Source organism: Orbicella faveolata, unplaced genomic scaffold (genome assembly GCF_042242905.1).
Source record: "Orbicella faveolata isolate gen_17 unplaced genomic scaffold, um_ofav_v1 contig_35, whole genome shotgun sequence".
Classification (NCBI taxonomy): Eukaryota; Metazoa; Cnidaria; class Anthozoa; order Scleractinia; family Merulinidae; genus Orbicella; species Orbicella faveolata.
The window spans coordinates 3,191,091-3,203,775 of NW_028301564.1; the positions used below are offsets into that span (position 1 = coordinate 3,191,091).

Here is a 12,685-nt window from a genome sequence, read left to right on the forward strand (position 1 = left end):
GCCGGCGTTTCAAATTCCAACGGTTTGAAGAGCGTTTTCCAAAAGCTGCGTTTTCGTGACGGATTAGTGTGAACGGGCCTTACATTAGTTAAGATCTACTAGCAAAGCTGTAGACAATTAGTCTCTAAATCAGAACTGATAACTCGGACTAATCGTATCTCTGCACTTTACCTTATTCACTTCTTCGTCATCTGGTGCCTTGACATCTTTAGTTTCTTTAACGTTTTCTACCAGTTTTTTGAGGAAGCTGTAATTATCTGCTTTGGCTAAAATCGGCTCCATGAAGAACCAAAGGTAACTAAAGCATGGGAGGATAACAATTGATTCAAGCTGAAGCAACTGAAACAAGCTAGAAAGCACTGATTGACTGACTAGCTTTATAAGAAAAACTTTCCTCTAGCTGGTCAAACCAGGTGGGGAAAATCGTTCTCACAGCCGGTTAATTTGCCCCATGCCCAGCCCTTAATGACACCCCTGTAAACCAACATTTACACAACTTTTTTACACTATGAAGAGTTTACACAGCATTTGGTTTTAATCTTGTGTGAGTGTGTTGGAGGAGGGTTGCCTATATCCGGGACGGGGGTTGGGGAGAGCTTTGGTTCAGACCTGGCTTAAATCATGGGGGGACTAGGGGCTTATGACTGAGGGAGATACAAGACCCCTGGTTCTATTTCACTTGTGCTTGCGTTCAAGCATTACAAAGTGTATAAACATCACATGAATGAACGCAACAATGATGGGAAATATTTCTCACTCTCTGAACTGTACTAGAGTCTCATGATCATCTTGTTTGAAGTCTGGATGATGAGCCAGCATGTGGATAACACAGGGCAGAGCGTACTCTGGCAAAATAGAGTGTGAACAAGCTGAAATAAAACAAAGAAAGAACATAACTAACTTGTAAAGCCTTGAGCAGGAGAAAGATGTGTTTTAGTAGTTGTACTTCACTATATTCCAGAACAAATTCCGTATTTTTTTAGGGCAAGATAACTGAAACCATTTTTTTCTCCTGTGAGGGCTACCTAGTTCACATGGGATATTTTGATGTGTCCCGCAAGGATATGGTGCTCTTTACGCCATGGAATAAATCCTTTATTCACCAAGCCGTTTCTCCTGTTCCGTCTTTAGGTATGAACGTCACCATTTTCGCATTCCGTAAATGCGCAGAAAATCAATACAATTTGGGAAACATCCCGCCATCTTGACCTTATTCTTGGTCAGTAACCCATGCATTAAACTTGAATTTAGCGGCTCGGAGCTAAGTCAGTGGAAAGTGGCATCAGAATTAGGCTGTTTGGTATTCGTCTAGCAGCAAACATGGAACTTAGTCATGTTAACGCAGTTGTCAGTTTAGATTTATAACATTGGGCTTTGAGCGTAAACTCTTTCTTCGTAAATTAGGCAACCTCAGCTTGCCTACGTCTGTTTAACTCACCTTGAGCTGCTGAGTGTTGCTTTAAGTAATCTCGCCTTGTCTTGACATTCTTTGTAATCATTTGTCTAACCTGCAAAGCACCTTGTTTGCAACAAAGTCGAGTTCAGTCCAAACACCACAGCATAGTAATGACCCTACGGTATTTTGAAGATAGTTCTATATTCCTATCACCTGTCGGCTATGAAAATGCTTTACTCCATTATGAGATATTTGTTTTGGATCATTCTTCAGTATTAAAGGCATTCACAGTGTCACTTGCAGCAAATTCTCAATTTCCAGTAGCAGCTAATTGCTAACTTCTCTCCACTTTGTAAAACAATTTTCAAAAAAAAATAAGTGTTTGATCCTCTGAAAAACTCAAGTCTTGATGAAAACCCAGATTTCCCCAAGATTCATTACAGAACATGTATGAAAATCTGTAATGAGAATTTGGATGTGAAGCTTGTGCTTTACCTGGTTCTTTCTTTCCTTGACAGGTTCTGGTGCTGCCAGTGCAAATATCCCCAGATATTCCAAGGGAAGTTTCAGTAAATCTTCAGCTTTGTGAAGCTTTTTAGTAAACTTGTCCCGAACTTCGTAACAAGAATCCTAAAAATACAACAACATGCAAACTATCTGAAAAAAAGCCCTCTCAGTTTATCCACGACCATTGCATGTCCTCTTTCTCTTTTGATCACCAGAATAATCAAGGTCAAGGTAAGTTTAGCCTGCGTTGCAACCGGACGTGTCACAAAATCCCCGAAGGTTAGGTAAGTTTTATCAGCTGAAAAAAGAAAAGTCTTATCAGCCAAAGCCAAAGGGTAACGCTGATAGAATTTACCATACTATACGCAGCAAGTGTTCTCACAGGAGTGCAGAGTTTTCCGCATTCTCGCTGTGGGAAAATTACGGCGAGAGAGCATGGTGGGGATGGGAAGAACAGCAACCTTGGTTATTCCAGATATCCTTAAACTCGTATCGAAGAGTAATAGTGTTCCATTCACATTCCGTTGTTTTGAAGAGGAGCTATTTTAGTGTGAGTCAATGACTAATGTAACGTTTTGCAGAAAACCATCAAAGATGTTAGCAAGATGTCTATTGTGCATCAACTTGACAAATTACTCTCCATTCTGCTAGTAGACTAGTCAATAGTCTGCTGGAAGATTAGAGAATAACCTGGTAGTAGATTAGTTTTTTCCTGTGGTATACAATATAACAGTATGAGTAGACTGTTGGCTAGACTCACTAATGGTTATGGGACAAACAGGGAGTCCCCAAGCAGAGTGAAGCAAGGCCGCACAGCACAAGTATCTCTCCGCTCGTCAGAGTTTTCCCAGAACTAAGGAGTTTGTTCAGCTACATCCTGAGGGTCTAATGACAGACTACTTGCAAAATTTTCTGTACACACATTGGCGCCTTCCTTATGCCCTGTTCAGGAGTATACACAGCACACAGAAATGTAACCCAAAGAAACTGAAGTTATTCCTTTGTCTAATCCACCTTTATAAAATTACCAACTTAGAACCAAAAGCTCATAATGTGCACCAGAGAACAGAAATAACAATTTGGAGGTCACAGGTCTCAACCAGGTCAGGCAATTCTGACCACTGATTGATGCTTTTTGATGGTGGACAAACCTGTAAGTTCACTCCTCAGTTTGTTTTTGTACATAGTCAAGTGGTCTACCTCCTGTCAGTTGGGATTTTGAACCTTGTAATGTTAAATTTGAAATATGTGTTTATTTTTGACTGTTTGGCTCCGTAAGCACTTGTGCTAAATCAGTTATAGAGGTTAAAAGTGTCTAAGACACTAGGTAATTACATGAATCTGTTCTCTTTGGGATTCTTCCAGTCAGACCAGCTGTCTTCAACTTAACCACTCGATAGACCAATTTTGATATATTAAAATTCAGCAAAAACATAGACCTGAGCACGAGGCTCTGGGGAATAAATCCCACAAACTCTGTAGTTATTCCCCAGAGCCTCGTGCTGAGGTCTATTATATTTACAAACTGAATTTCAAAATATCCAAATTGGTCAATTCAAGGGAGAGACTTCAGTATACATGTCACTGTTCATTATCATAAGTCGGCACTTGGTTGACTGCAATCTTTTCAAAACACCGTTTGCTTTCTAAGACACATCAAATGCATTCAATTGAACATTCAAGTCTTATTTCAGAGATGCATCAGATAACATCATGCGTCACAAACAAACCAAACTACAGGTCGAAAACTTCGCATCTGGTACAGCTGCTCGCACAAGCATGCCTTGAATGGGATAAAAAATTCTTCAGCTCTTTCTCTAAGCAAAACAGCATTTACCTTATCTTGTCACAATTACGTGAGATAACACTAAGGGTCTTATTATACACAGTTCAAAATATCATTCCCTTGCATCACCTTACCTGCATAACCAGCGAGAGTCGCTGAAAGTTCTCCAGCGTTATACACTCAATATAATGAGGTTCTTGAGCAATCTTGATGATTCCACAAGCTGCAGCTAGACGAAGTCTTGAACAATCAGCCGAACTTGAATGGGAAGAAAATTGAGTTACTACAATTAGTCCTCTTCACTTCGTTACACTGTAATAGCAAGGGTATAACTTAGAACAAGACAAAGATTGCTTGACTTTGTTTCAAGGCTATAAGCAATCCAAGAACTGTAAATTTTCTCCTGTCATTTTTCACACATTCCATGACAACTAGCGCAAATTACAAGCAAGCATTTACCTTACACATCCCTGCTGTTGCAGATCCCCTTTATGAGCAAGCACACTGTCTAACAATCTGAGCACTGGCTGAGCTGAAGGCTTGTGGTTGACTTCCCGGCCCCTCAACCACTTCACTAGTAGATGTATACCTTTGATCTAATAAATAGTGTGAAAGGAAACAGCATTATAAGAGTAAAGTAGCTTTGGCATTACAAAGTCTTACATTTTTAACTATGAGAAGTGGTCTCCTTAGTCTTAAAACTACCATAGCTATGTCATATGGAGTACCCAGGGCTGTCATTAAGGGCCATAACCCGTAACACCTTGATGTTACAGGTGAACTTGCCAGTTGTTGATACAATTCGAGAACGCATAGAGTAACAAGTTTGTTACGGGTGTGAAGACCAAGGCAATGGGTGACTCAAAACTTAATGATAGCCCTAGAATAATATCTTCCATGCTCACCTTTGCCTGTGTTTCTTGGGTAACATCTCTGTCTTCACACCACGCACTTTCACTTTCAGCAGAATTGACCGCCTCTCCCTATCCCAGACAAAAACAGGTCGACAACAGGTTACCTAGCTTCTCATTTCAGTATTACTCTATTGTCAAGCAGAGAAGTTATAATAATAAATAAAATTTTCATCTAAGGGAAATATATACACCTGGTTTCCTAAGTTGGTGCAGTAGACTTACAAGCGGACAAAGAAATCTTCAAAAGTTTTTTCAAAGCCCTTAAGGATTGTTTGGTGATGGAAATCAAAGTTGCCAGTGATGAAGTATTTATTCTTCATGATTGCCACACGCATTAGTTTTAAAATAAAAAAAGAATAATAAAAATAGCATTTGACTGACCAAATAACTACAAAAATCTCTAAAATGTAGGTAGCGGCCTCCAGCCTCCCCTTACAGCTATCCTTTCCACCCATATATTTAGGAGACTGATACGTTTTCAACAAATTTGCCTTCTTTAAGGAAATCACAATGACTTGAAATGTTTCTTGAGACCTTCAATGGTATTTAAATTAATGGTGATGTAATTTCAATTTTCCCTGACTTTAATTCAAAATGTCAATTTGCCCTGACTCAAAGCAAAATTCATTGACCTTTCCCTGACCTTGAAGAATTTTGTTTCCTGACCATTTCCTGACCTGTGGCAAGCCTGTTCTTCACTGCAACTACTTGAATATCAAGACATCAATGTTGATGTGCTGACTTACCCTGTCCTTCATCAGTAGTTTTTTGACTACAAAATCTCGCACAATGGCAGGTCTCTGAGTCTCAAACAGGGTTGGTGCCAAAGGTGCAATCTCACCAAGAGCTGTTAGTGTTGTTAGCGGAAGAGGACAATCATAGCTCAAGGAACTTACAAGGTTCTGAAATAAACTGTGAAGTACTTTATGATCACTAGCAGAAAGTCAGCCTCAACTTATGGACATCTCATTGTTATGCTATATAGCCATTTTACTTTACAACATGCAATGTTAGGCCTAACTTACTGTAATGCACACAAATTATTTTATAAATGTCGTTCACCCAAGAAAGACAGCAGAGATCTGATAAACCTTTTACACAATGTTTGAGCATCAAGATCAAATAAGAATTAATTTTGTGGTTTTTGAGATCAAACACAAACCAGTCAATCTGAAGACAAAAAACACCCAGAGCAAATGCAAAAAAAACAAACAAAAAAACTTACACTTGAACTTACTCCTAATAATCCCAGGGCTAAAAAAAAACTGTGAATTCCATCTTACCCTTGGGACATGTAGCTCTCAAATTTTGCTTGGCTTGGACAAGTCTTATTAGTTTGCTCTTTTAATGATGTAGTTGGTAAATGACTTGCCTGATCACTCGCCCATTAAGCAAGTGGGAATGAAAAGTTAATTGTCCCAGATGACCAAAATTAATGACACTTTTTTCGAGCCCTGAATCCCCCTGCAAGAACTTCAAGGGTAGGATTACATTTTACAATACTTACTGCAAAGACACGATCAAAAGGCTAAGAGGAAGCAGTGGAAATCTTTGCCATGGATCTCAGTGAGTGCTTGGCTTGACATGAAGTTCCTTTGACTGCTAATTTGGACAGGACTGGGTGATAGTAACTGGTAGATGAAAAAGAAAACGAAAAAAACATGGGTTTAAAAAAAAATGTAAATGCAAATTTAATGCCAAACACAGGGAGTGTTTGCGCAATCACCTGAGCCAGAGGCTCATGATAAAGTATTTGACAATAATCTGGATCGAATTGGAATTTGGAAATGTCGGTTTTTGAGAAGAGGGGAAAACCGGAGTACCCGGAGAAAAACCTCTCGGAGCAAGGAAGCGAACCAACAACAAACTGAACCCACATATGACGCCGAGTCCGGGAATCGAACCCAGGACACATTGGTGGGAGGTGAGTGCTCTCACCACTGCACCACCACGGGTTTCATTAAGGGCCAGGTACCTCATCTACACAACTTTTTCAACAGACGGTAGTTATAACCAGTGGCATGAGCAGCAATTCAGCTGTTCATAGTAGGTGCTTAAATAACATTTACTAAACTCACTTTGCCAACGATTTGTTTACTTTTTCAATGCCATCTCTAGTCAAAGCAAGCTCACCTCAGCTTCTTTCAAATGGTAAGCAAATAAGTAAATTTTACAATTTTCACAAAACTAATAAAAAAATTTAAGAGATTTTAGTTTCAGGCCGGGGTGAGAAATTCTCGCCCATATCAACTTTCTTTTCTCTCGTAAGTTCTCGCGCGTTTAGAGATGCGCCACACTCGCGGTTTAGGTGCAGAGATCCCAAGCAATGCTTACCTAACTTTTTAAAGATGCTACTTTTAGCCAAGGCCCAAATCTGCACACGTGTATTTATCTTGTGGAAGTCTATGGATTTGGACAGTGCTTGGGTAAGAGATTCTCGCCCATATCAACTTTCTTTTCTCTCGTAAGTTCTCGCGCGTGTAGAGATGCGCCACACTCGCGTGTTAGGTGCGGGTATCTTAACCAATGCTTACTTAACTTTTTAAAGATGCTACTTTTAGCCCTCCCGCATATCTACACACGTGTATTTCACTTGTGGAAGTCTGTCGCTTTGGACAATGCTTGGGTTAAAGATTCTCGCCCATTTATATCTTTTTCCACTCGCGTGTTTTCGCGCGTTTAGCGATGCGGCACACTCGCGTTTTTTGTGTGGGGATCCCAGCCTATGCTTACGGGGCTCTTTAAAAATGCTAGTTTTGGCCCTCCCCGAAATGTACACAAGTGTATTTCACTTGTGGAAGTCTATAGATTTGGACAGTGCTTGGGTTAGATATTCTTTCCCATGTCAATTTTCTTTTCTTCCGCGCGTTCTCGCACGTTAACCGAGGCGGCACACTCGCGTTTTAGATTTTGGGATCCCAAACTTTGCTTACCTCGCTTTTTAAAGATGCTAGTTTTAGCCCTCTTCAAAATCTCCTACGTGTATTTCACTTGTGGAAGTCTAACGATTTGAACAGCGCTTGGGTAAATATTTTTAACCATGTCAATTTACTTTTCCCTTGTCTTTTCTCGCGCATTTAGCTATGCGGCACACGCGAACTTTTGGCGTCGGGATCTTAAACTATGCTCACTGCGCTTTTTAAAGATGCTAGTTTTGGCCCTTTCTTAAGTTTACACACGTGTATTTTTTATTTGTGGGAGTCTTTCGATCTGGACAGTGCTTGGGTAAGAGATTCTCGCCATATAAAATTTCTTTTCTCTCGTAAGTTCTCGCGCGTTTAGAGATGCGCCACACTCGCGTTTTTGGTGTGAGGATCCAAAAGTATGCTTACGGGGCTCTTTAAAAATGCTAGATTTAACCCGCCCCCAAATCTACACACGTGTATTTCACTTGTGGAAGTCTGTCGCTTTGGACAATGCTTGGGATGGAAATTATCGCCCATTTATATTTTTTTTCTCTCCCGTGTTTTTGCGCGTTTAGAGATGCGCCACACTCCCGATTTTGGTGTCATGATCTCAAACTATGCTTCCTGGACTTTTTAAAGATGCTAGATTTGGTCCCTTTCTCAGATCTACACACGTGTATTTCTCTTGTGAAAGTCTGTCGCTTTGGACAATGCCTGGGTTAAAGACTCTCGCCCATTTATATCTTTTTTTCACTCGCGTGTTTTCGCGCTTTGAGCGATGCGGCACACTCGCATTTTTGGTGTGGGGATCCCACACTATTCCGAAGAGGCTCTTTAAAAATGCTAGTTTTGGCCCCCCACCAAATCCAAACAAACGTATTTCACTTGTGGAAGTCTATCGATTTGGACAGTGCTTAAGTTGGAGATTCTCGCCCATATCAACTTTCATTTCTCTCGTAAGTTCTCGCGCGTTTCGAGATGCGCCACATTTGCGGTTTAGGTGCGGGCATGACAACCAGTTCTTACCTAACTTTTTAAAGATGCAACTGTTAGGCCTCCCCCAAATCTACACACGTGTATTTAACTCGTGGAAGTCTATCGATTTGGACAGTGTTTGGGTTGGAGATTCTCGCCCATATCAACTTTCTTTTCTCTTGTAAAATCTCGCGCATTTAGAGATGCGCCAGACTCGCGTTTTAGGTGCGGGGATCCCAACCAATGCTTTCCTAACTTTTTAAAGATGCTACTTTTAGCCCTCTCCCAAATCTACACATGTGTATTTCACTTGTGGAAGTCTATCGATTTGGAGAGGGCTTGCGTGAGAGATTCTCGCCGATATCAACTTTCTTTTCTCTAGTAAGTTCTCGCGCGTTAGGAGATGCGCCACACTAGCGGTTTTGGTGTCGGGATCTCAAACTATGCTTAGTGGACTTTTTAAAGATGCTAGATTTGGCCCTTTCTCAAATCTACACACGAGTATTTCACTTGTGGTAGTCTGTCGCTTTAGACAATTCTTGGGTCGGAGATTCTCGGCCATCTGTATTTTTTTTTTCTCGCGTGTTTCCGCGCGTTTAGGAGATGCGTCACCCTTGCGATTTCGGTGTCGGAATCTCAAACTATGCTTACTGGACTTTTTGAAGAATTAAGCTAGATTTGGCCCTTTCTCAAAAGTCATGCCGAATATAGCCACTTAGTGACTAGAAAGTCGCGGAGACCGGGCTACGCGCAGCGTGATTTAGACCAACTTTAGGTCGATTTCCAGGAACATGGGCGATATTTCCGAGTCCCAGGGACTTTAAACTAATTTGAGAAGACTTTGGTTTTCAGTGAAATGGACAGAGGAAAAATTTTTGAAGGCTTGGTGATGAACAGTCTGGCTGAACTATAGCCCCTTAGTGACTAGAAAGTCTCTGAGACCGGGCTACGCGCAACGTGATTTTAATTAACTTTGGGTCGATTTCCATTAGCTTGGGCGATATTTCCGAGTCCCAGGTAATCTCAACTAATTCGAAAACACTTTGGTTTTCAGTGAAATGGACAGATGATAAAATTTTAAAGGCTTGGTTATAAGCAGTCTGGCCGAAATATAGCCCCTCTTTAACTCACTTAGTGACTAGAAAGTCGCCGAGACCGGGCTACGCGCATCGTGATTTTGACCAACTTTAGGTCGATTTCCAGGAACTTTAGCGATATTTCCGAGTCCCATGGAGTCCAAGCTAATTCGAAAAGACTTTGGTTTTCAGGGAAAGGGACAGAGGAAAAATTTTTGAAGGCTTGGTTTTGAGCAGTGTGGCCGAAATACAGCCCTTCTTTAACTCACTTAGTGACTAGAAAGTCACCGAGACCGGGCTACGCGCCGCGTGATTTTGACCAACGTTGGTTTGATTTTTAAACACTTGGGCGATATTTCCGAGTCTTAGGTGCTCTAAACTAATTCAAGAAGACTTTGTTTTTCAGTGAAATGGACAGAGGAAAAATTTTTGAAGGCTTGGTTATGAGCAGTCTGGCCGAAATATAGCCCCTATTTAACTCAGTTGGTGACTAGAAAGTCGCCGAGACCGAATTTTGAGCAACTTTGGGTCAATTTCCAGAAACTTGGGCGATATTTCCGAGTCCCATGGAGGCTAAACTAATTCGAGAAGACTTTGGTTTTCAGTGAAATGGACAGAGGAAAAGTCTTTTAAGGCTTGGTTATGAACAGTGTAGCAGAAATATAGCCCCTCTTTAACTCACTTAGTGACTAGAGAGTGCCGAGACCGGATTTTGACCAACTTTGGGTCGATTTCCAAAACCTTGGGCGATAAATTTTTTTCATTTTTTCAAGTGTGGTGCATTTTTCCAAGTGTGCCGCATTTTTTTCAAGGTTGGCGCATTTTTTCAGTTGTGCTGCATTTTTCCAAGTGTGCCGCATTTTTTAAGTATACCGCATTTTTCCCAGCGTGCCGAACTTTTCCAAGTGTGCCGTATTTTTCCAAGTGTGCCGCATTTTCCAAGTGTAGCGCATTTTTTTTTAAGTGTGCCGTATTTTTCCAAGTGTTGCGCATTTTTCTAAGTGTGGCGCATTTTTTTAACTGTGCCGCAGTTTTCCAAGTGTGGCGCAATTTTCCAAGTGTGCCTAATTTTTCCAAGTGAACCATATTTTTTCAAGTGTACCGCATTTTTCCAAGTGTGGCGCATTTTTTTAAAGTGTGCCGCATTTTTCCTAGTGTCCCGTATTTTTTTTAAGTGTGCTGCATTTTCTAAGTATAATGCATTTTTCCCAGTGTGCAGCATTTTTCCAAGTGTGCCGCATTTTTTCAACTGTGCCGCATTTTTCCAGTTGTGGCGCACTTTTCCAAGTGTGCTGTATTTTTCCAATTGTGCCACATTTTTTTCAAGTGAGCTGGATTTTTCCAAGAGTGTCGCATTTTTTCAACGGAGACGCACTTCTCATATATACCGCATTTTTCCCAATGTGCCGCATTTTTCCAAGTGTACCGTATTTTTTCAAGTGTGCCGCATTTTTCCAAGTGAGGCGCATTTTTTTTAAATGTGCCGCATTTTTTCCAAGTGTGCCGCATTTTTTCCAAGTGTGGCGCATTTTTTCTAGTGTGCCGCATTTTTCCTGGTGTCCCGAATTTTTTTAAGTGTGCCGCATTTTTCCAAGTGTGCCGCATTTTTAAAGTATACCGCAATTTTCCCAGCGTGCCGTATTTTTCCAAACGTGCTGCATTTTTTTCAAGTGTGCCGCATTTTTTTCAAATGTTCCTCATTTTTCCATGTGTGGTGAACTTTTTTTGAGTGTTCCGCATTTTTTTCTAGTGTCCCGTATTTTTTTAAGTGTGCCCCAATTTTCCAAGTTTGCCACATTTTTTTTAGGTATACCACATTTTTCCAGGTGTGCCGCATTTTTCCAAGTGTGGCGAATTTTTCCAAGTGTGGCGCATTTTTCTAAGTGTGCCGCATTTTTCCTAGTGTCCCGTATTTTTCAAGTATACGGCATTTTTTCCAGTGTGCCGCATTTTTCCAAGTGTAGAGCATTTTGCCAAGTGTGCCGCATTTTTTTCAAGTGTCCCGCATTTTTTCTAGTGTGCCGCATTTTTCCAGGTGTGCCGCATTTTTCCAATTTGCAGCATTTTTTCCAGTGTGCTGCGGAGTGCATTTTTCCCATGGTGCCGCATGTTTTCAAGTGTGCCGCATTTTCTTAACTGTGCCTCATTTTTTCAACTCTGACCCATTTTTTTCAAGTGCGCCTTATTTTTCCAAGTGTGCTTCATTTTTCCAAGTATGAATAAATTTCGTGTAACTCGTAGATGGGCTGGCAAATTATCGTAAATTTCGCAGTTTTCTTAAGTTTTGTAGTTTCGTAACTTTAGACGGGCGTTCCTTCCAACCCTTTGAATAAAATTCGTACATTTCCTCGATAGTATAGCGAATTATCGTAAATTTTGCAGTTTTTGTAAATTTTGTGATTTTCGCAATTTTCGTAACCTTGGACGGGCCTTCCTTGCAACCCATAGAATAAATCTCATGTAACTGGTAGATGGGCTCGCAAATTATCGGAAACCTAAGTAAGGTAAAACAAAGATTACATCTTTTTTGGGGAACTGTGAGAGTAGGTTCTGAAGGCCTGTCCTTGTGTTTGTTCAGTACATCATTAACGTTCTAGTTAATAACGCCTCTCGGATTACCATTTTGAAGCAAGTAATTCTTAAGATCAGATAGAGTCGACTGCAATAAAGTGAATTTTGAATAGATGCGTAAGCAACGATAGGTAAGTGTTCGGATTAGATTGACCTTATACTTTCTGGGAGTAAAGGAGTCCCACTTGGTGTAAAGAACAGTGAAAGTCTTTTTATGATGTACAGTAGCTGAAAATGTGTTGTGATCACGCTTGATACAGACATCCAAGAATGGGATCTCTCGGTTCTCTTCAAGTTCCATGGTGAATTTGATGTTGGGATGTCTGCTGTTGAGAAAATCTAGAAATCTGGAAGCGGTGTCTTTACTGTCGAATAAGGAGAAAGTGTCATCCACGTATCTAAACCAAATGAACGGTCGGGACTGATTATTAGCCAACCTGAAGAAACCAATTGTGCTTCACCTCGAGTTTTCAATCGAGTTTCTTTGATCTTCCTTTTTCCCCTTCTTATAGCAACATGAACTAACGAAGCACGAATCGACATTTCACAACGCT

At 40.7% G+C, this 12,685-nt stretch overlaps 1 protein-coding gene across 1 annotated transcript; it reads right to left on the reverse strand.

Moving 5' to 3' along the window:
* Nucleotides 1–103: 103 nt before the first annotated feature.
* On the reverse strand, nt 104–5,889 carry LOC149102664 (sister chromatid cohesion protein PDS5 homolog A-B-like). Its single transcript, XM_089273578.1, has 8 exons — nt 5,350–5,889; nt 4,595–4,672; nt 4,149–4,285; nt 3,824–3,947; nt 1,892–2,026; nt 1,439–1,508; nt 758–869; nt 104–298 (listed from the first exon to the last, which is right to left on the reverse strand). Exons 1-8 carry the CDS (start codon nt 5,359–5,361, stop codon nt 130–132), a joined length of 837 nt encoding a protein of 278 aa, XP_089129704.1. The 5' UTR covers nt 5,362–5,889; the 3' UTR covers nt 104–129.
* Between the last annotated feature and the right edge of the window lie 6,796 nt (nt 5,890–12,685).